General features: G+C 39.7%; 1 protein-coding gene across 4 annotated transcripts in view; it reads left to right on the top strand.

Moving 5' to 3' along the window:
- Positions 1-7,196: 7,196 nt before the first annotated feature.
- Positions 7,197-24,288, top strand: part of dmd (dystrophin) — a 353,683-nt gene continuing 336,591 nt past the window's right edge. For all 4 annotated transcript variants that reach the window (XM_050063154.1, XM_050063152.1, XM_050063151.1 and 1 more), the window contains exon 1: positions 7,197-7,511. In XM_050063154.1, coding sequence (XP_049919111.1) covers positions 7,430-7,511 — 82 coding nt within the window. In that variant the 5' untranslated portion in view covers positions 7,197-7,429. The remainder of the gene's footprint in view (positions 7,512-24,288) is intronic.

The following is a 24,288-nucleotide window of genomic DNA, read 5'->3' as shown; positions in this document are numbered from 1 at the left end:
GAGAATTTTTCAACCTGGACCCTATTTTCCCATGTTTTTGTGTCTTTATAACAAATGGTAACAGTTTTTGAAATTGGTACAGCATTGAGCAAGAGCGCTGTAGCTGGCAGCATCCACTAGAAGTGCCTCTTTTTGCCACTGACAGGCTCAGGTTGTTATTATAAGTGTCTAGCAAGTAGCAACATTATGGAAAGGATCCCTACAGAGATAGACCTTTTGTTAAAGAGTAAGGTCAATTTTGTTAAACCAGAAACAGCCCCAAAATCGCCATCACCAAACTCACCAGACTCTATTTAAATAAACAGTAATTCTAGCGTGAATAGAGCCTGGATATTTTCACATCTAACTGAATGAAGTAAGGGTTTATTTCAACCAAACCAGAGTTGGAGATTGTTGGAACAGTGGAAAGACGAACCAAGATCATTTTTGTGAGTTAGTTTTGTTTCTGTCGACTTTGGCTGAAGTGTGTTTCGTGTTGGTAAAACTACTGTTTATTTAAATGGAGTCTGGTGGGATTAGTGATGGTGCACTTTTAGTGGACGTAAACTAAGTGCGAACATGCCTTGAGTGGTTACATTGCAGCCTGTGTTGCTGCTGCTGACTTCAGCGCTCTCGCTCAATACTTGACCAGTTTCAAAAATTGTTGTTCCCATTAGTCACTTGACACAAAAACATGGTCAAAGGGATCCAGTATGAAAAATATCAAACTTAATCTTTACGTTTGCATTTATTTTTTTTTATTTTTTTTACATTACTCATGTTGGACACCTCATCCAAAAACTAAATATTCTTATTCCAGAACAGAGCTTTTTGTTCCTTAATGACAGAAATATCACTACAGTCAGGTTTCTATCCAAATGTATACTTGCATATTTTAAGTGAATTTCTATAAAACCGTGTTTTTCAACTTTTCTTTTTTTTTCCAAAACTTTTTTTTTTTTTTTTGCAATAATTCAACTTTTCCCAGGTTTACCAGTGTTTCCACACCATTGTTTTAATGCAAAAATTAAGTACATCCATAAAAACAGGTGGCTGGAAAAGCACCAAATGATGACATGGCATACTGACACGCCCTGGTGTACCCCTGAACATCACTACAACATGGTAAGGTGTTAAGCCACTAGAGGGCAGGGTAGATTACTCATCAATATCTTTAGTTGAGTGCAAAGTAAGTAAACAGCTATGACATGAGATCAGAGGGTAGGTTAGCTTCAAAAGTTACTTGTACCAACTCTGACCTGGGACAGACAGATGTCCAGTAATATGCACCTTACGACTGGAAAGACTGCAAAACAAACTCAAGTTAGAGGCACTCTTTCCACTGAGAAACTTTAAAGTTCAACTGATATCTTTGGTAACATTTGTCAGTGTATTTCATTTGTTTTTAGGTCTTTGATCTCAATGAATAAAAAACTTAAATGACTAGTTTAATGTTCCCAGTGGTGGTTCCTCCCTGAAAAGTCTTAAATAAGTAAATGAAACTTTCACTCCATCTATCCATATATCAAAAGTGAATTCTGAGGTATGTGGATTCCTCCAGGAAGAGGACTGCTTTTCCCTAATTACTTAAATGAACACATTATATCTATTGCCAGTTTTTGATGAATTTGCTCTCAAGTCCACCTCTTCACAAACACTCCTCCTGCCAATTAGGAGTTGAAGTGCCAATTACCAACATAAGGAAAGGCTCTGAGGAGTCAGAGCAACCACTTGACCAAAACAATGGTTACTGCATCCAGCAAAAAAATCAAAAAACAAACATAATTTCAACATTTAGCCACAGAGAGGCATGTTGTTTTTATATTCTGCAATTGAAAACATCCTGTGAGTGACAAAAAGAGCTTGAGAGGTGTTGTTTGAAGTGAAGTGGTTTGTGATTGCTGCTGTGACAGGAGCACTTCACTGCAGGAGACAAATCAAGATCTCTGCAAGAGAAAGGATGTCGCAAAGTTGGTGTTAAAGCAGCAGCTCCCTGGAGCAGGAGTCAGTAATGTCATCGTGGGTCATAATATATTGCTCTTGTCACCTGTCAATGGGATTTTGAAACAATGGTCTTTTTTTGACTGCTGGGTGTCTTAAAAATCACTTTCAGCCTCTGAAAAGTAAAACAGTGACTTCTTCACCTGCCCTTGCTGCTTATTCACAGATTCCCAAGAAAAAGCAGATACAGCATAATTACTGAGTCGAGTAAGAGCTTATTTTATAGCACAGCTGATGATCTGGAAACTCCAGCAGTGAAATGATTTCTCTGCCCCCCATACTGCTGCCAAAACCCTACAGGAGAGTCAGGGGTTGGTTACAGGAGCAGCACACCTTGTTAGCCTGGATTAGCTCTCATCAAAACAATAAGTATACCTAACATCTGCCTCCATCAACATCTGTCATTTTCCATTAAACGCACAATCAGGAGGTGTCTGACTGATCTGACAGTAACGCATAATGCAATACTAAACTGGATCATTTCTACCTCTTGCTCCATTTAGGTTTTTACAATCAACTACAGCTCCTTTGTTGTTTACTCAGCCCTGAGGGAGACATCTTCAAAAAACATCTTTCCAAGACTCACTGGCCTAGTTTACAGTAGAGATTCACACTGTGCCACCTCACATGTGCTTGTACTGCCCCCTGCTGTCTACATCCTGACATGACTACTCAGAGCCTCCCATTGAGAGTGTCCCAAATCCATACAGGTTTTCAGTATGTAATATGGCTATCACAAAATTAAGTATAGCCTATTCAAAAACACAGTATGTATTGTATGCAGACACTCTTTTTACAAAATGCAATACATAAAGAAAATGGAGGCTCTCACTGCTGTGCAATTAATTGGAAAAGACTGACAGCTCCGTACTAGAGAGATCTTGGGGGGAAAAAATCTTTAGAGACACATTTTGCTTTCTCTTAATGAAGTTTCAGTTGACATTGACATTTAATGGTAGGGATGGTACATCAATACCATATTAAAAAAACAATCCTCCATCCTCCTTGTTAAAGGCCATGGTTTTGTGTAGTCTGGGGGTCTTCAGTCAGATTTTCTTTCTTTTTATTTTATTTTTTCAAAATATACAAAGCCTACAGTCACAAATTGACAGTACACAAACAGACAATTGAATAAATTGGCATGTAACAATGCAATAAAAATATAACTTATAAAATTAGGTGATACAATACAAGAATGTAGGGGGAAAATGCAGGTGGGGATGGGGGATAGAGTAGTCTTATCCACAATTGTATGGTCTATTATAATACTACTAGTATTATGATAGACCATACAACACCACACTAGTATTATACTAGTGTGGTGAAAATAGAGAAAACATGCAGACAGTCATTCAATCATATGGGATGGCAGATTCTCCATAGAGTTAATAAGAGGTTGCCATATTGGAAAGATGAAATTATTAGCTTTCTAATGATATCAGTATTGTTTCTGTACTCCAAACATGACCAAAAATACGTCACATTACATTACGACTGTCACCATGCAATATCGCTGAGACAGCGGCCATTAAAGTTTGGAGTACGGTGGCCGCAAAGGGACCCTACGGCTCCAGTTGGCCTCTTGAGCTGGGAGCGCATGCTGTACTGCTGGGGGCTGTCCCAGAGGAAAAGATACACAGAAACGATAGTGGACATTTCTAGTTTAGAGCCTACAAGGTAAGTAAAACAAGCATACCCACAGCACTGCGGAGAAAGAACTGCGGTTCGTTTGACGCAGTTAGCACACACAGCTAGCAACTAACTTCACACGACAATATTCACCGTTTGGATGCATTTTTTAATGAAAAACTATTTTGAATCTTTATCGTTGGACCCTTATGGACAAAATGAACAAAATAAAGGAGAAATGGACACTTAATTGGACTTAAGGACCTCTTCAAAGGTAGGGAGTCAGCACTTTTTTCTGCTTTTCATGTTTCACTTGTAACTTTATATTGGTGCTCATAGTTGAACTCCAACAATAAGTTGTGGAAATGGAGCTAAGGGTGTGTAGCAAACTTTTAATATTATACTTTCAATGTTATATTTGAGAGCAAAAACCGCTTGTAACTAGCTGAAGCGGGTCATAGCTTTTTAAAAGGGTTTTAATATTCTGAAAGCCAAGACTTTATTTATTTTAAATCAGAATAAAACCCTCTGTCTTGAAACCTACCTTGTTACTATAATGTGACTTTCATTTATAATTTCAGAGAGATATCCAGGAAGTGAGTAGGACCAGAGTGAGGCTGACAAGTGTTCAATGAACATCATGATGTCAAAGGTACTTGATTTCTTGTAACAGTGTACAGGACACAGTGCTTATAAGTATGTATGTAAAGTCAAACAGGAGGAGTAAAATAGAGCCTGATGTTGATATACTGGAAAAATGGTCTTTCCAGTCCAGACTAGTTGGAATAAATCATTTTGGGTGAGCTTCACATGCTACAAAAACGTGAAAAACATCCTCAGGAGATGACACAAGTCCACTGAGACACAAAACAAATGGTGGAAACACAAAAGAAAAAAAACTGCATTTAAAAAAAATAACTAAAAAAACAACAATAAACTGCACCAAACAGCAATCCCATAGAGATGCTATCAACACCACAAATCACACGTGTAAGCTACCATACAAACAATTACAGTCTTATGAACAAGAAAAATAAGCTGTGAGGCCGTGAATGCTTATTATGTATAAATCACTGTCATTATTTGAAAGTGAATGCAGGCCACAAATATCGAACCTTCTTATTTTAACCGTTAGCTACTTAAATCTTTAACCGCTCAGGAAAAACATGAGTAATATTTTTGTGACAATAAGACTCCTGGCAATACGTTATGTTGTCATGTCTTTAAAATTCACTCTTCATGTTCTTTTGACTGTCGAAGAATTAAACATGTCTGAACATTTCTATAACTGAAAAAATAATCTTGTAGTATGATCAGTAGGTGACTTAAAGGGATAGTGCACCCAAAAATGAAAATTCAGCCATTATCTACTCACCCATATGCCGAGGGAGGCTCAGGTGATGGTGCCCCAGATTCAAACGTCCAAAAACACGTAATTGAAACCACAAAATATCTTCATACTGCTCGTCCGTAGTGATCCAAGTGTCCTGAAGCCCCGACATAAAAAGTTGTTTGGAAAAACGTCATTTGAACTCTGTTTTTAGGCTCATTGTAGCCTGCAGCTCTAACTGCCTCTCTGTGCACAGCGAAAGCACGTGAACACACATGAACGTGGTGCCCATGTCTCACCGTCTCGGGCAAGCGCACACGTGAGCGTGGTGTATAGAGAGGCAGTTAGAGCTACAGGCTACAGTGAGGCTAAAAACAGAGTTCAAATGACGTTTTTCCAAACAACTTTTTATGTCGGGGCTTCAGGACGCTTGGATCACTACGGACGAGCAGTATGGAGATATTTTGTGGTTTCAATTATGTGTTTTTGGATGTTTGAATCTGGGGCGCTGTAAGCCTCCATTAGGTGAAGTTGTGTTGCTACCTCCTCTCCCCTTGGATCTCCACAAGTGTTGTGAGGACTCTAAAACTTCACCTGAGCCTCCCTCGGCATATGGGTAAGTAGATAATGGCTGAATTTTCATTTTTGGGTGCACTGTCCCTTTAAGGGGATTTTGGGGGATTTTGAGCATCAAACACTTCATTTCCTCCATTCTGGTTAATTGTTTAAGATTGTCTTTTTTTTTGAGAATTGCATATTAACATGAATAATACTAGAGCCTCCAGATATAAACCCTGGTGAAATTCAATGAAGTTTCATATGCTTTACACAGTAGTTGACAGTGGACTTACAATGACTGTGTGAGGCATATGAAAATCCTTGGTATTCCCGGGTGGTCCAAGTCCTTCCCAGAATCCCAAATACTTAGATTTGAATTTCTTCTTGGAGACAAAGGAAAAATATGCTTGTTCATGCAAACCTCCCCATAACATATTAAATTTGAAATACTGTATTTACTTATTTAGTTAATAGCAATGCCTTATAGTCATTTCTGTATTCTGTCACCTTCATCAAACATGCATGCTCATGATAAAGAGAAGTGTCACGTTTCTACATATTGGGGTTTAATAAGTTCAGATGAAAAGAAAAATTGTACACCTTTAAAGTGTAACTTATAAATACCCCTAAAAATCTGTTTTTCCTGACCTGCACCCTGCTGCAGAGATGAGTGATCATGTACTCCAGGGCGTCACTGTTGGATGTGGTGACAGGTGCAACAGAGGCCAGCGAAAAAACAAATGAGAAAGTAAAGCCAGTGTCAACAAAACGCAAGTTTTACTTCATGTCAACATCACCAAGTAGAACAGCTGAACCACATAAGTTATTTCCACCTCTCCACTCCAGCAGCCCACCCACACACTCCACCTCTCCCTGTCCAGACAGCAGTACAGTACAGACCGTCCAGCCGGCGGCTGCTTGGGATGCCAGTCAATGCCGAGGTTTCTGTTTTTGGAACACCTCATTCACTTACAGCACCCCGCAGGCTTGTGAGTAGCCGGGAGTCTGTGGCCAAGAGCCGCGCCTGGATCCATCACACCATCTCATCTAATAATAGCAACTCCCAGGCTCGTAAATGTGTAGCGCATCGTGCGTAATGGAGCCATTACAGTAACCAAGTCCCACTTCTGAATAGCCAGGAAATCCAAAGTGGGTGTATCAGTTTTTCAGCTGATCTAATATTAGTAAGTGCATAACGGCGCCGACATCTGACCAGAATGCGCTTCCTCTCCACAGAGGAACAGCAAACAAACAACACAGTAAATAACATTTTAACTTATTTCTCAAGTTGTGGCTCTGGAAATCAGGCTCTCAGTTTTTATTATTTAATTTATGTTATATTTATTACATGCATCCATCCCTCTGTGTCGCTCTGTGACCCAAATTCATGAGCATCAAAGTGAGCAGTAACCCACTAAATCAATTTGGGTTATAGGGGAACTCGTGATGCTTCAATATAAATTTATTCACATTGGTTGTGGCCCGTCACGTGACCCCCACCCACCAGAGGTTAAAAGTTGACTCCTCGGTTGACTCACCTTGATGCTTTTGCAACTACCTCATTGCCCAGTGCGGAAATAAGCGTCCACTGATGCGTCCGCTGGGTGTCGGGTTTTACGCATGGCGTCCGCCAAACGGGACTGGGGCCCGCGGAGACCACCTCCTCGCATCCTACTATTTAGAGGTGGGAATGCTTCGACACCCAGCCCCCCCTGCACACCTGCTCCGCTCCGTCTGTCCCTGCCTGACAGACCGGCCGGTCCTCCTGCCTTCGTCCTCTCCTTCCTCACCGGAGCTCAATTTTTGTGTCCACATCGTGCGCTCTTTCTTGTTTTGGATTTGTACTTTTGGTCTTTTCTCCCCCCCTGGTGGATTTAACCTTTCTTTTTAGTCACCCCCAGCCCATTTTTTACACCCGGTGCTCTGTTATCGATGGCGGAGGGTGTGCGCCCCGAGGACTACTGCGACGAGCCGGTGGAGGACGAGTTTGGAGAGATCATCAAGTGTCGATCCGGTAAGACATCAAAGCTGCCCGAGTGTGTGTGTGTGTGTGTGTGTGTGTGTGTGTGTGTGTGTGTGTGTGTGTGTGTGTGCGCGCGCTCTGCACACGGGAGAGAGACCATATGCTTGTGTATGTTATATTAAAGTCCCTGCTGAGGATGCTCAATACCGCTGACAGCACCTCAAACATCATCGCAAACTTTTCCATTAACACGTGTCACAGCAATAAGCAGCTGAAAACTCTAAAATATGAATTCTGTCTTGGCTGTTGATTGGTGTAGATGTGATGCAGGAATGGCCTAATGAGAGAGAGAGTACTTGTCTGCATGTGAGAGATGTAATTATGATGAGGTGTGAGACTGAGGGGAGGTGTCATCACAGGGGTGCTGTGTCTGTATGTGTTTTTCCACATAGTTTTATTCGGATTTTTTTTTATGTATTTGGGGAATGTTGACGACACAGAGTGCAGGCTACTTTTAGACATTGCTCTAAGACCCCTTCCAGCCTCCACTATGATGTTGTCACTGCGTGTGTGTCTGAAAACACTATTTCTTCCTCTTGCAAAGAGGATGTTGACACAGGGCATTATCAGATCTAAAAACAGCTGATGCCTGTGACCTTGTCAGGAAGGGTTTTCTTGACTTTGTGCTTCTTGAAGTGAGGTATATACTTGCAGTTATAGATGAATGAAATGTCAAATGTGAGCAATTAAGACAAAAAGGTGAATTGCATACCTTTTTCTTAAGTGTCATATACAGTTCAGTGTTGCTGTTTGCACAGTGGATCTCAAGGCTTTCCGATGTAGGTAGAATCACCATCTGATTAAACATGAAGTTGCAAGTAAACTAGGAATCTTTATCGACATAAGTATTTTCACTTGTAGTAAGTATTTACCAAATCTACAATTAGGTGTGTGTTTGAAGGGGTACTTCAGCAATTTAGTATGAGAGACATATCTGTGAGAGACTGATTTTAAAAAGAATAGCCATTGACTTTGAGTGCTAGAATGGGCCCAAAAACACTGGATCCTACATTTCTCGTAATGCAATGTAATAGTGTCTCCTCGTTAGACCCTCTGCGTGATAAACAGCTCAAACGCCACATTTCAAGTTTGTCATGCAAGCTTAAAAATGTAGTCACCAAGCTCAAACTGAGATCCTACCCAGATGACAGCACTATGACATCACCAAGGGCTATTTTGTCAGACGTGACAAAGATCCCCTAGAGCCTCAGAAGACATCACACAGTGACTAGTAAACTGGCACTTATGAGTAAAAATATTTTAACCCACTCTTACACAAGTTACAAAGGAGAAAAAAAGCAGTAATAAAATCAAATGGTAAAACTCATCTAATAAAATAGTGTATAATAATGCTGTAGGTAGTGCATTTTTTATCCAAGTCTAAAAATTGTCATGCTTGAAAAAATATACTTAGCAAATAAAAATTCTAGTGCACAAACCCAAGCCAAAGGAAATTAAAGCACTGTAAGTTGTGCTTGTAGGGTAAGAATTACTCAGATCCTTTATGGTAAAAGGACCAATACAACAATGTATAAATACTCCAGTCCATAAAAGTCCTGCATTCAAAATCCTGTTTAAGTATAAAAACAGATGAAATATCAGCAAATGTACACTTTAAGTAAGTTGTGAAATGTGCAGTACAATGTCCACTGTGACTATTGTAATATTATATATGACATCATTAGATTATTAATACTGATGCATCAATGTGTAAGTGTCATTTTACTGTAGCTGCATATTTCTAACTACTTTATATACAGTTAGCAAACTTAGTCTGGTGGTTCCTGACCTAGAGGTCACGGCCCTCCAGATGGTCACAAGATACATTTAAGGGGTTGGGAAGTAATTAAATGTATTTATTTATTTGTTTATTCATTTTGAAATCTTAGACAATCTGACCTTTTTGGACCTCAAACAGTTTCACTGTAGATTTAGGGGGGGACACCCCAGGTGACTAGGTTAAAACTTTTAACTCATAGATATCACCATAGCTGGTAACTTACATTTAGACATTTTTTTTGTATTTTCTAAGATTTTATATTTAAATATGCAAACCCTTCAGAATACAGATAAGAATAAAACTGGACACTTTGGTATATGTAAGTGCTACTGAAGTGGAAAGTTTTCACTCAGAGTATGAGAAAAAAAACTCATTCTGAGGGAAAGGCCTTTAAATATATGTATTGTAAAATTCCATAATTTATAGACCAAAAATAAGACGAATAATGTCAATAAAGTTCAACTTATCACCACGAACCTTCCCCGGGTGATTACTTAGATTAACTCTAGACAAAAAAATTTTCTAAGATTTTATGTTTAAATATGCAAAGCCTTCAGAATATAGATAAAACTGGACAGTTTGGTGCATGTAAGTGCTACTAAAGTGGAAATATTTGGCTCAGAGCATGAGGAAAAATGTTGAATATTTAATGATGCATTTTATTTTATAAGATGATGTATTTTTTAAGTAAAATCATTTTCTGAAAAGCAGCTGACTGATAATGTTGTGGAAAAACCACAATATTTTACTCTGCAAAGTAGTGAAATATCTTAAACTCTCTCAAAAGTGTACTAAGGTGTACTTGAGTAAATGTAATTGGTTTCTTTCCACCACTGAGTCTATAAATACAAGAATATAAAGATGTGTAGTGTAAAACATTGCCACTCCCTGTGATGTGATGTTGTTTCCTAAAGGCTGCATTTATGTTTTGTGCACCCTGTGTGCCACATTGGGTTCATTTCATTCCCATAAAACTTCTCCTTTACTGTCCTGTTAGCCCTGAACTATCTAGTTAGTATAACCCTGTCCTCACCTTGCTGCGTTTGTGGTCAACAGTACAATGTAGAACTAAATCGGGACTAAATTGTTTCTGGGCTAACTTGCTACCTATAGCCCACCCCAGGGCTAAAAATGATCTAGGGGAAAGTCTTGTTTGTGTGATGTGTGACCATGACACTGAATCTCTCATTGCATGCTGAGATGAGTTAGAGGCCGTAGAGGTTTGATTTCTTGTTTTAGCTCTTGTAAATACTGGATGACCTGGAATGGTCCACTGGGCGGTGAGACACAGAGTCAAACAGACTGACTGAGACAGACAGATGGACAGTAGGGTCAAGTTTTCTTAATACATATGAGGACTGGGACAGGTAATCTCCCTCTGCTGCTTCCTCGGGAGGTGAATTACCTCTCGGCTGTCTGTCTGTGTAAATAACTTCTAGTCTTGAGTGACCCACCTGCTTAAGTAACGCTTCAATGAATAAATAAAGCCCTCTCTTTCTCTCACTTTCTCTTGTCTCTGTGCATGTCTCTCACCCTCTCCCCCACGGTACAGCTGGTGGGTCATCTCACGCTGGAAATAGCGGTCAGCTGGCCTGACGGACGGCTGTTGTTTGGTGTCAGATAGCTTAGTTTGGGAGGTTGCCATGCCTCCGCCTGCTCTGTGTTTTCTCTTTCGATCTCTTACTCCCCCTTCCCAGCAGTCCACTTTCCTCGTTCATTACTTTCAGTCTTTCCACACCCTCTTTCCATCTTCCAGTCTATTTACATTTTCCTCTTCCTCTGTTTGCTCCCTAACATCAGCCTTGTTGTTCCCCTTTTCTGCATTCTGTCTCAGGGACACTCAGATATCTTTGTCTTTTTTGGGGCTTTCTAGCTCTTTTTTTAGTGTGTCCTTGCCCCGATCTTTCCATGAGTCATATTTGAACACCCAGCTGTTTTTCACTGACTGTTTCTTTCTGTATAGGCCCTACTAGCGAACTATAAATCCTTGGGATTTGTGCTTGAAAAATGACCAAAATGGTCGCTGACTGTTTTTCTCACTTTGCGAAGGAGTTTGTTTGTCAGCAGGATTATGGAAAAACTACTGGCACAATTTTCATGAAATTTGGTGAAACAGTGTAGCACGGGCCAACAAAGAGGAGCAGATCTGAATCATGGGACTGATACACAAATTACTTTTCACTGTCATTAACATTGCACAGAGCCGGCCCTAGACTTTTGGGGGCTGTAAGCGGATTTGATTTGAAACATTTTGCCACTTTACATGGCACTGAACTAACTTGTGTATCAGTTTAAGTGCACATAATGTACATATAAGCATGTTAAGACTAAATTAGCAGAAACGCTATCGTTGTCTGTTACCCCCAACCTCATGGATGGTCCGTTTCAGGGCTTTTTGCTTTATCTTGTTAAAGTTTAATGCATATTTTAGTGTTACAGTCTCATTGGAAAGCATGTCAAAGTATCTCTGGGCAAGATACTGAACCATTGCTCCCGATGGCTGTTCCATCAGTGTGTGAGAGCTTGTGAATGGTTAATGAGTAGCAGGTGGCACTGTATGTGGTAGCCTCGGTCACCAGTGTGTGAAAGTGTGTGAATGGGTGAATGTTATATGTACTGTAAAAAGTACAGTGAGTGGTCAGAGGACTAGAAAGGTGCTACATAAGTGCATTCCATTTACGTGTAAGATGTTGAGATGAAGCATATGGTACGACCAAAAAAAATGTAGTACACAAGTTATATGTTTATTGTGAATATTTAATAATATTGTGCAAATGCTGGCACAGTAATCAAATAATAAAGAAGGACAAATCATAAAGTTTTTGTGTTTGGGAAGTACTGAGCATACGACTGGATAAATGAGATTTGGATTAAACTGCAGGAGTTGTGTGAGAGTTTGTAAACTGATGTTTCGATACAGTTTTGCTGTTTACTTCAACTCATGAAGAATGTTCATCTTTTTTGGGTTCTCCGTCCACTGTAGAGGCATGAAAAAACGTTTTCTTCATGACTTTGGCATAACACGCTCTGAGTAACTAATATACATCTGATCATTTTGTAGGTAAAGTATTCCTTTCACAGCAAAACTACTAATTGATTAATTAACTAATCGTTTCAGCTTTAGACCATATTTTTACTTAATTAAGGCACCTCAAAAGTACAGTTTAAACAATGAAATGGATTTCTCAAAATACATTTGAAGCCCCTAAAAATATGTCAAATCTTCAGTATTTTTCTGTAGCATTTAATATTCACAACTAAACAATTTTATTAATCAATGTTCATCTGTTAGTATTATTTATTAAGAGTTTAACCCTCAAAAAGTCTATTGGAGTTCACGGAGGATCTCACTTCTTAAACACTGATTGAAGAAACAGGTGCCTGAAATGTTTTCTGTCAGCATTAAAATCATTGAAAAAGTGCTGACAGCGTGCAGGAGGTCATGACCTTCTGTTGCATGATGTCATTCTCCTCTGCACCTGTGTACTAGTTGTGCTTTCTAACATTTACAGAAAACGTACATTTTGATTTCCCAAAATGTGTTTGAAATATTAAAGATATCTTTGAAGTTCCTGCGTTGCTGCAGAATTGTAACTGTAACGTTATTCTTACCTTTAATTACGTTTATTCACAATAGATGGATAGATAGATGCAGTTTGTCTGTGGCTTTGAATTTTTCAGCATGATCTGCAATTTGGTCTAATATATCACCTCTAGGAGTATGAAAGTATGCAGTCGATGACATGTTGCCCACTTGATTTATCCCCACTCCAGGCTGTGTGTGTGTGTGTGTGTGTGTGTGTGTGTCAGGGTGTAATGCCGTGGGAGGGTCTGTGTATGTTTGTAGATTGGTTTTAAAATTATAGAATTTATCAACATTGACAACCTTTCATCGGGTGTTGGGGGGCTGGGAGTGTGTGTGTGTGTGTGCGAACAGGCATCTACGTGTGTATGTGTTCCTGCATGTGTAGCCATGTCTGCCTTGTTATCACACCCCGCAGATCCATAACCACTTCGCTTATCCCATCACTCCCTGCCTAGGCACAGATCTCTGGATAGTAATCCTGACTGGAGCAGGCAGGTAAATTCAGGTGTTACTGTGGACAACCGCACCCTAAGGACCCCTGTGTGATATGCAACGCAGTGGGTACACCCAGAAATACCAGGGTTCTTCAGAGGACCTGTACTCAGGATAGAAAGCTAACACCTATATCCAAACAAAACACATATTCTCATCTCTTATCTTCACTTCATAGCATTTTGCTTCTGTTCTTTGACTCGTTATCACTTCGCTTTAAAACCAGTTGCACTTGTGAATAAATATTGGCATTGTATGTTTTTGCAAGCTACAGATATGTTACATTTGTACATTATTATGTAGCGGACACATTGATTCTTTACATTTCAACAACGCTTTGTCTAAAGTGTAGTTAGGTTTACAAAACCACTTGGTTATGGTTAGGAAGAGATCATGTTTTGGCTATAAACATCTTTTTCTGGCCCATGTCTTGGTAAAAAACATTTGCTTTTTGTGGCACTATTCCAAGTAGGAACACCCACATTTGGTGGCCAAAAAGCTGCTGAAAAAGCCACCATCCCCTTCACCTCCCAGTGACAAAGTTAGCTAATAGTTCATTACTTAAAAAATGTTGATACAGTACAAATGAATATTTTCGTCTGGCAGCTGGTCTGTCTCTTCACTTCTCTCCACTTTTTTACTTCTCCTCGTTTGACTTGACATAACTTCTCTTCACATAACTTCTCGTCAATTCTCATTCCACTTCACTCTTCTTCTCTGCAATTGTTCTTTTTCCTTCTTATTACTTATCTTCCATTTGTCTCTCTTTATCGTACATCACTTCAGTGCTCTTCACCTTTACTTATCTTTTGCCCTCACTTCACTTTGTGTCTTTTCATCTTCACTTTGTCATTTTACTTCACTTTTCTTTATCTCATCTCTTCTGAAGAATTCACTTTACCTCAGTCAACCCTGCCTCCTAGAAAATTATGTTTGTTACTAAAGTGCTTCCTTGATTACGTTGTTGTGCCAGTGTAATTGCTACCTGGATTATGTTCAGAGATGTTTCTTTTAGACAACAAAACACCACATTCATGTACAGCGTAGGTTTCGCAGATAGGTGGTTGGGGAGGATGGCGGGCGTATAAAGTGCAGGACCTTGACTTCAGAACACCCGGTCCGTGTCCCCCCATGAAGTCAAACCAGTTAAAGAGCTCAAAGGCAAATACTAGAACACATACACATGCACACACCATTGAGTAAAACTGAAAAACACACAAAGCCATCAATTAACACTCTGGGATAAAAGTTGTCCCTCAGTGCTTTTTAAGTATTAACCTTATCTGTCAGCAGCACAGAGGGAGTTACAGATCTGAGTACAGCCACAGTGTCTGGGGACACACCACTTAGAGCTCCCTACTTTCAGATAATATCAGCCTTCATTTTGCATTTACAAAACAGCCACTCTGCACAGAGTATAGGAAGATAAAAAGAACACATTTTAATAATGAATCAAACTTTATTTTACCCGCCTGTCTGCATATCTTTAACAACAAAAGGCAATATAAGTAAAGACCTAAACAGGCAAAGAATTAAAGAAACATGCAACTAACTAGATACTTGTGGATAAATAACTTTTTAAACCACAAACTAATCAGAAAGACAGTAAACAACTAAACAAATAAACAACCAAACAAACCACTGCCCTAACAAACAACACGCTGTGTTCTGATCTGACAGAAGAACAGCTGTACAGTGTTGATTCCAGCTCAGTGAAATGATGAAAATGAAACATTGCTAATTTTTCAAGCCTGACTGAGGAACGCCATTCGGGAAATTAAATTTTGAAGTCAGTAGAATGCTTGATGTAATTGAAAACACAAAATCTTGCATGAAAAATCAGTTATATCTCAGAAGTAAATATTGATTACTCTGCAAAGTAGATATTAAATTCAAATTATTTTCTGCAAGAATTAACATTTTTAAATCAGAGTCAATAAGAGGAAATGGAGCCAACATAAAATCAGTTGGAAGTGGCAATAAAGGTGTTTTATTTCTTTTTAAATAGGGACAACAAACAAACAAAAATGAGCAAGCAAAGCTAAAATGTAAAGAATAAATTTAACAGTGAGTTTATCTGTTGTAACATTAGCATGTCCGGCTAACTAGCTTACGTAAGGTAACATTAACACAGTGTTGTTTCCAAAGTCAAACAGCACATCATTTAATGTGACATAATTTTTTGTGGTTCCAGGTTATTAAACATTGTTTCCTTTTAGGGAGAAAATACTAGAAAGTCACAATTTACAGTTGAAAACTACAAGCCTGAAACTTTAACTCCCAGCTCTTAGTCAGTGTCTCTGTATGTAGGTAATGACATTTATGGACAGAAGATGGCAGTAGAGGCAGCCAGTGGCTTTGTAACTGTCCTCAGAGAGACTGTGTGAAATGCTGGCAATGAAGATGAATGTGTGGGGACAGATCCGCCTGTTCTTGGGAGATTTGAGTCTGGCTCCGTATGAGAGAGAGACAGGTTGGGTTGATACATAGGGAGAGGATGGAGGGGGGAAACAAACACAAAACAAGAAAGATGGTGGAGAAGAAATGCAGCTGTTGTTTTCTTGAGGGGAGAAAAGGATGACTGGTGAAATAAATGACAGAGCAGTGACAGATATTAACACACGCTCTGTCTCTCAGTCAGAATGGAGTGGAGGGTTCAGTGTATGATCTGACCCACATGGAGTTTCTGGGTCACTACAGGCCAGAGGAGGAGGAGGAGGAGGAGGAGGCTGTGTGTGTGTGTGTGTGTGTGTGTGTGTGTGTGTGTGTGTGTGTGTGTGTGTGTTGTAATGAGTCTGGCAGTCGAGGATCCCACAGGAACCCCCTCCCCGCTCAATCAGACGCACGCACACGTGTGAGCATACAAAACCCCTTTTCTGGGTTAGGAGGAGTAACGCCAGGAAAAGTGGGTTTTTCAGAATCAGGTTGCACCCCGTTCTCATGGAAGTGGGCCAACAGCTCGCAGCGGGATGGGCACCGATCAATCAGGTGGAAGAGTCGCGCTAGGCTGAAGTCAGCCACAAAAAGTGATCCTCCTTGCACAGATTATTTTGCCTCATTGATGTGTCAAGCCTCCGTGATCATCACAAATCTCAGACAATTGGTGTGATGTCATTAGAGGACACCATGTCGATCTTTGCGTGATTTGTTCGCTGTCAAAAGGAGGATGAGGTAATGGGTGGGTGTGACTCCTGAACCTCAGTGCAAATATTTCCACTCACAACGAGCTCAGGATCAGAATTCTGCCTGGTTTTGGATTACTTTGGATTTTCAACTTGTCAAAGTGTGGATCAATAGTTTTTAACTTTTAGACGGGCAATAAAAGTGACAGGAATGATTCTGAAGTATGAAAAAAGATGAGTGGTGCTGTCTTTTAAACACTAATAAATCAGCAAAAGTACTATTTGTAGAGATGGATCAATAGGTAGTTCTGTTAATGTCAGCAAACAATCATCTTACATGATGTGCTTCTGTCTTTGTGAGGACCCTCATTGACATAATGCATTTCCAAGGCCTTTTCCCCAAAGGCCCCAACAAACCAAGCCAATGGTCAGCCATCAGTTTGGTTTTGGCCATCAATGAGTGTCTGTCGCCCTGGTTTTTGTGGTGTTTCCCACACCGATGGTACAAGTCGGCCCGTTTTCCCTTGTCAATCCTTGTTGACACTTGTCTACCTATTGCCGGCTGACTCAGCATGTTCAATCAGTGTTGGAGACAGGGGAGCCTATGAGTGATCCCTAATTGGCAGTTCAGCTCAGTGGACAAGAAGAGAAACGGAAGTGAGGAAAGTAAACAAACAGCCTAAGTCAAGAGAGTGTGAGACTGAAAAGAAATTGTTATATGGGGTAAGATTATTATTTTTAACTAGGGCTAGGTATTGCCACAGATTTCTTGAGTTGATTCGATTTCTGATTCCATTCGCTATTGATTCAATTGGGGATATTTCAGTCTTCATGTCTTCATGTGCAACTTTTTGGCCCAGACACAGGCACAGTGAGATGACGCAACAGTCAGCCTTCATCACCACAGTTCTTTGATGTTGGTTTGATATGTCTGGTCCTTGACCTCAACCATCACAACTAAACACCTAACCCCTTACCCAGCCTAAACCATCTTCTAACCGGGTCCTTAAAACCAAGTCTCAAACAGGCCTTTGAAGAAATGAGGACCGGCCAAAATGTCCTTATTTTCCACAAGTGTCCTCACTCCGATTGTAAAAATGGGTTTTGGTCCTTGCTATGTAGAAAGTGCAAGAACACACACACACACACACACTCACACTCGTAGGGAAAAACTCACAAGGCCAGCATCATCAAACGCGGATGATGGAGGAATAAGATCAGCTCCACTTTGATCTTCTCTGCTGCATCAGTATCAGACACTCTCTGTATATGTGTGTGCTGTTGGATGCTTATCTTTGTGGGGACCTATGTGAGATTTAGACCTTGGAATGAGGACACTTTGGCCCATCCACACCTTGGGACAAACCATCAAAGGGCTGTTTGCCTGGTAGCTTCAGGAATAAACGGCACTTTCCCCTGTTTATTGCATGTCAATCACTATTTCTTCCTTTCCTCAGTTCCTGTCATCTCTCTACTGGGGACGGTCTACTAAAAGACATAAAATGCCCCAAAAAGTTTTGCTGTTTGAAGGTTAAGATTTGTTTTCATCTAACAGTGAACATAAACATACACAAAATACTCTAAAATGTGTCCTCCTGAATATGAATTATTAACACAAAAGGCAGATAGTGACATTGCCAACGGGGTAAAGGTCACAACGGATGTAAAAGCTATCAAAAAAGGTTAGACAAGAGACAGAAATACACAGAGAAATAAAACCGGGGCTTTTTGGTGAAATAGAAGTAATGAGATACTTTTAAATTGTTTGTGGTAATGGTGGAAAGATATAGGAAGCTTTAAAGTAATATACCCTGCTTCTCATATTATTCACTTTAGACTGTGTACCCTGCATGGAAATAACAAGCTAAGTTATATAAATGATATGAAATAGAAGGAGATAGGAAATATGTGGAAAAGAGGGACAAGTTTAATTTAAAAGAGTGATATCACCTTCCATCTGCACTCCTGCTGCGTCTTCCTTTTCCAAGTGCATCCTTCAATACTTGACTCAAAACCTGCAGTGATTTCTTTCCAAGAATTTAAAATGTCTTGGCAGAGTGTTTTTCGGTGTATATGTGTGTATGTACCCTTGTGCATGGGAAAAAGAACATATGGGAGTGCTTCAATAACACCTCCTTCCTCTCAATGAATGAGAGGGAGCGCAGTGTTTATGCATTTACGTTAACGTGAAAATGCCACGCTTTGCATAAAAAGCCAAAGTATATACAGGCTGTGTTTTCCGGCATCACGTTATCTAGGGCTGCAATCGATGAGTGTTTCATTACCGGCTACTGTTATGTGTAAATGTCAGAACACAGAGGAAAGTGCTCATCATAATTCCTCACATTTGAGAAACTGGAACCAGGCATTGTCCTCATGCAAGAACCATTAATACAAAGAAATTTGTTTCAAAGGAACACTTTCCAGAAATTTATGATAACTGTTGGCATTTAACACTTTTCTCCAACTTTATCTTTGGTACAAACTAGTGTAAATTCATGAGTGGTCCAGTGGACCTGTCTTATGAGTCTCGTACAGAGAGTCTGCCATTTCACAAGGTAAAAACACTTGTTTGAACTAGGAATCATAGGAGCTTGATCTGAATAAATTTGGAGTTTAAATATGTTACCAAAGTCAAGAAAAAATGTGTATTGAACACCAAAATAGGTATTTGCACTGAGAGTTTGGCCTATCTGATTTGGAGAACTCCAACAAACGTACGAGCAAGGGTCACTGGAAAAACAGGAGATACATTCTTTCATGAGGCCCACTGCGTAGCTTAATAAATGTCTTATCAATAACAAAGACATGTTGTGTAATTTTCTTTCAATCATTTACTCATTAGTTACTTCAGCTATGCTAACTCAACGCTTCCTGCAGCTGCTTCACAGTAATAATTGTTTGGCAGTTTGATGCTTTATTGCTGTATGATTCGATTGCATAATAATGATTCACCTTTTTTTCTTACATCACATGGAGGAAGAACATCATGAAGTAACACCTGCATTAACTGAATTTTATGGCCACTTGTTGACATATTGTTACTTAAAAAAGTCATTATGGCTAACAGTGGCTTTTTTTTTACAACATATAGCAACATTAGTGCTCATTTGGAGTTGTTTTTATGTCCACCTGAGAAATGCAAGTCCAGTATACTCTCCAGTTTTGCTCTGTTATTGTACGGTGGTTGGCGAGGGCATATGTGCGACTATAGCCCAAGACATTTCCATTAAGAGAAATGTGCTGTAGCATCAGAAACTGCGTTATATTCTGCACATAAGCTTTTTTAATTTAGTTGCATATTTTTTTTCACTTACCGTAACAAATTACCATAACATTTATTCTGTAATTTAAGTACGTAACTCTTTTACGTGTAACTAGTTACACAGCATTTTAATATGAGGGTCAAGGGGATTTTCTTGTGTTTTGGAGCCAGACTCAATTGGCCTTTCAATGAACTGCAGTTTTTGGCACTTGCGCATTGGCCTTATTTTTCTGCCTCTGAGATTGCTGCTTGGTTACTACCCAAAACTGGTTGACTGGGTATGCAGCTTTTCTCTGTTGCAGTTATGTTCGGTGTTTGTGTGTTTTTGATTCTGGCTGTTTCTGTATTTGCAGCGATTTTGCTCTTAATATATTTGTTTTGGCTTTCTGCAGCACATTTATTCAATTGCAGCATGTTTTTGCTGTTGTATTTGTTTTGGATTTTCATCTGTGTTTTTGAATTGGCATTGTTTCTCACACATTTCTCCAAATGTAAATGTTTTGGGCTGTTGAAGCGCATTTGCCCTTGTCAGCCACCTTAGGTTCGTTTTCCACCAGTTCTTAAAAAAAATGTTGTCATTTGTAACTGGAAATGACACTGATGAGAGTGATGAAAGTGACCAAAACAGAAAATTTGTGGGCGGTGCCTAAAGTGGCTAAAAGGATCCGTAGAGCCTAAATCTCTGTGGGTGTTTTACATACACATTGTCATTTAATGCATTGTTAGTATAAAAATATTGAGCTTTAATTTAATGGCATGAAGCAAGGAAGAGTTGACTCACTCGTACTGTGAGGTGGCTGCCTCTGAATGCAGGCATGACTGAGCCTGTGTCAATGGAAATCTCCAGTTGTAAAAAGCCTACACTTCCGTGCAAAGTGTTACTTCAGTGCCTTTGACTGCACATGTGCATGCATGTCCAAGGAGATGTGCAGGACTGTGAGCTCAGTGAGTCCAGTTCTTTCCATATGTGTGCTCATAGCTCAGCAGGTCATAGATCCACAGTTGCCCTGATTCAGTTTCAGCCAAGCACTTTTTAATCTGGCCTTTGCTCTCTCCGCTATTTGCTCTCCTTCTCACTTGTTTGATCTCTCACTCTCTCCTTCTCTGTCACAGTATCTCTGTTTTTTCTACTCTGTATTATCTCCTCTTGAATAGTTGTCTGTCTCCACATTATTCGTGATTTTCATTTCCATTTTGTTGTTTCATTCACTCTTACTTGCTCACACCATCTCTGCTTCTTGACTCTCTTCTATTCCCCATGCCTTTCTCTCCTTCTCTCTGTTTTGTCAGCAATGTTCTTTTCATTTTTGCTCCCTAAAATGGTGTCACAAGGTCGTGAAAAGGAAAGATGGAATGGGAGAGATGATTCAGAAAATACAGATGAGGAAAAAGAGAGTGAAAGAAAAACTCTGAGAAATGGAGACAGATGGCCGGAGGGCAGATGGGGCCACTTAGGTTGAAAGGTTGAATGGATGATATGAAGGAGGAGAAGATGGAGGAATGGGGAGGTGTAAAAAATAAAAACAAACCAAAAGAAAAAACCTTCCAGGAGCCCAGAGGTTTGGGACGGCAAAGATGAAGGTATGGATTGGAGAAGGTTGAAAGTGCAGACAGCAAGGAGAGCTGCACACTAGTTTTTCCTGGAGCTGTTTGGATGGACGAGTTTAGAGGTGTAGAGCTTGAGAAGCAGGAGGCCATGGGGAAGATGGTACCAGATGGAGGAACAGGGTAGTGGGGGAAGATGGTGAAATAGAGGGGAAAAAGAAAATGATGACACTTTTGAACAGGAGCCAGCAGGAAGGAGGGCGTGACGGAGAGATTTGGAGTTATGAGAGTTGTTTTTTGTAAATATGGGAACCAGTGAGGGTCTCTTGGATGTTTTGTGGGTCTCTGAGCTGGTTAGCAGGCAGTCTGACTCACCAGATGTGGACTGCTGTGAGAAGCCCCCCCACTGGCCAAATACGCTTTTCTTTTTTCTTCATTCTCTTCCCTCTATGTTGCCACTTTCAAAGTCTGTCAGAGCAACAACTGCTAGTGCTGGAGATAACATGCTACATACTAATGATGGAAAACTTTGACAAGATATTTAAGACTGGGCAGCAAAGCAGGGTTGCCTGGCTTATTGAAATAATGTCACACACACACACGCGCACACACACACATACATGTATTTTATGTATATGAGTATGTAGAATATGTACTATATCATGTATGTCTTAAACAAGTGTATATAATAATATAAGGTAACAGAGGTCGTAATGCCAACAGATTGTCATTATCTCATTGTGTGATTCATTGATGGGTTTCCCACGTGCAGCACGGGTAGAAAACACATTGTAACAATGTCCCATTAGCTAAAACGTGGTTGTTTTCAGCATTAACAAATAAAAGAAAGGGCTGGAAACCGGTTAAATTAATGTTTAACTTTTATGTGACAATCATCCTTACGAACGTGATACAGAGCATTTTTAATATAGAGTTACATTACTTAAAGTAATACCCCACCCCCTAAATGACTATTTGTATATCAATTACTCACCCTTGTCACGGAATTTTTGAAGAAAACTTTTTCTCGCATGCCTCTGTTGAAAGAGGAATCCAAAGAAGTACAAAATTCTTGATGTCTTAAAGTAAAAGGTGGCCACGTTTAACAGCAAAACTATACCAAAAGACCTGTTTGTAAACTCTCACACAACACATGCATTTTTGCTAAAACCTTACTATTTATAATTGAACTGAAAGTGAAACTTACTTATCTTCTCTTCAAAGCCAGGCTCCATTTACAAAAACAGTAATTTTACGTCACTGAACATGGGAGTTTTTGGTCTACCACTGCATTAATTTGTAGTTTGTGTTATTGTGTGGCTTTGGTGAATCCAAACTGACCATGTTTCAAAACCAAAATCACGCAATAACACTAACTTTCGTCACGACAATGTAAAAAAGTATTTCTTTAAGTTAAATCACATCTATTTAATTTATATAGCATCAATTTATTGAAGGATAGCATTGAACCAAATTATAAATTTGCGACAACTGTGTGAACAAGAACACAGAAACACCACCTCAGAAAAGTGGCTTTGGTAATCATCAAAGATATGGCCTTTGCTGAAATAGTACCTCTGATCTTTTCCTTCTGAGTTCATAAAAGTGCAATTCTTTAATAATGTGGTGGTGATGATTGTTTTAGGCAAGGTGGCCCATCTCCACTATAAAACTGTCAGAATGATTTTATTATCATTGTGGCGAACAAATCACAAATGACCTATTACATGATCATAAGGAAATAAAACTGCAGACATTATTAACTGCATGTCTTTTACAGCCTTCCACAGTAACTTAATTTGGCATGAGTTTAATTAGCCTTCTGCAAAATATTTCAGTTCACCAGGCGACCCTGGACCCTTTAGGCCAGCACTTGATTATTCTGATTGGTTTTAGAAATTCAATCACCCCAACCTTTTTTCACCTGTGCTGCACACTGATTAAAAGTTCTGCTAGACCCTGTGAAGAGTCACGATAGCAGGTGGAGATGGTCTGAAGTGTGGAACAGTACACCTTGTGACAGGGTGACTAAAAGCAGGAATATTACCACTGACAGAACTGAGGGAAGTGGAAATTGACTTTCATATCTGAGATCAACAAGATTATCCTTTCTAGGTAACCATAGCGAGGTAATTGGAAGAAACTGTTGCACATCAGAGTCAGAGCGGAGTCTGTTTTAATTAATGCCTTTGATGTGTTAATGTTTTATTAGACATTAGATTCAGGGAGTATTTGGACCAGTGTGCTTAACTTATCTTTAAAGCATACTGAAATGTAGCCCAGTGTGTGTAATCTTGTGCTGAAAACCAAATCTCTTTACAATGTAGACCTCTTTTTAATGCTGTTTGTTGTTGGTTGTGGACGTGCCATGACCGACACTTTCCCCAAGCATGGGCTTAATGTTGCTGAGTTTCATTAAAGGGCTGCGGGGTGTCTTGTTGGATAAATGCTGCAACTGCGCCTTCAGTTTCAACACCCACTGCATGCCCCCTCCCTCTTCTCCCCGTATCTTGTTTTTTCCCCCCTGTCACTCTGTAATTTCTATTTACATTCTCTGCAATATCCTGATGCAACCAGAGAAACTGACTGAATGTTACAGTAGAAGAGCTTTTTTTTTTTGAATTAGTGGAGAGAGGCTGTTATTTTAGGAGTCTCTTCAAAAGATGAATGTTCAGCCTGAAGGTCTGTTCACAGCAGCATTTAAATTTTGCAATGATTTCAGATCATTTCAATGGAATCACTCTCTGGAGTCTGTTAACACCTAGTATTATCATGTATCTTTGACAATCTGATCACAAGTGGACAGAACTAAATACAAGTGTAAACGGCCACCAAGACGCATTGTGATACGATCACTCAAACCACTTGCCAAGGGGGTCTGGGGTGCATTTGACCACATACTTTATATTTTGTAGAGTAAATGTTAATGCGTCCTGATTCATCCCTGACAAGTCATTAATGTCATCAGTGCGGACATG

The sequence above is a fragment of the Epinephelus moara genome, chromosome 15 (genome assembly GCF_006386435.1).
Source record: "Epinephelus moara isolate mb chromosome 15, YSFRI_EMoa_1.0, whole genome shotgun sequence".
Classification (NCBI taxonomy): Eukaryota; Metazoa; Chordata; class Actinopteri; order Perciformes; family Serranidae; genus Epinephelus; species Epinephelus moara.
Note: the sequence above shows the minus strand (reverse complement) of the source record. Positions and strands in the feature narration are given on the sequence as shown.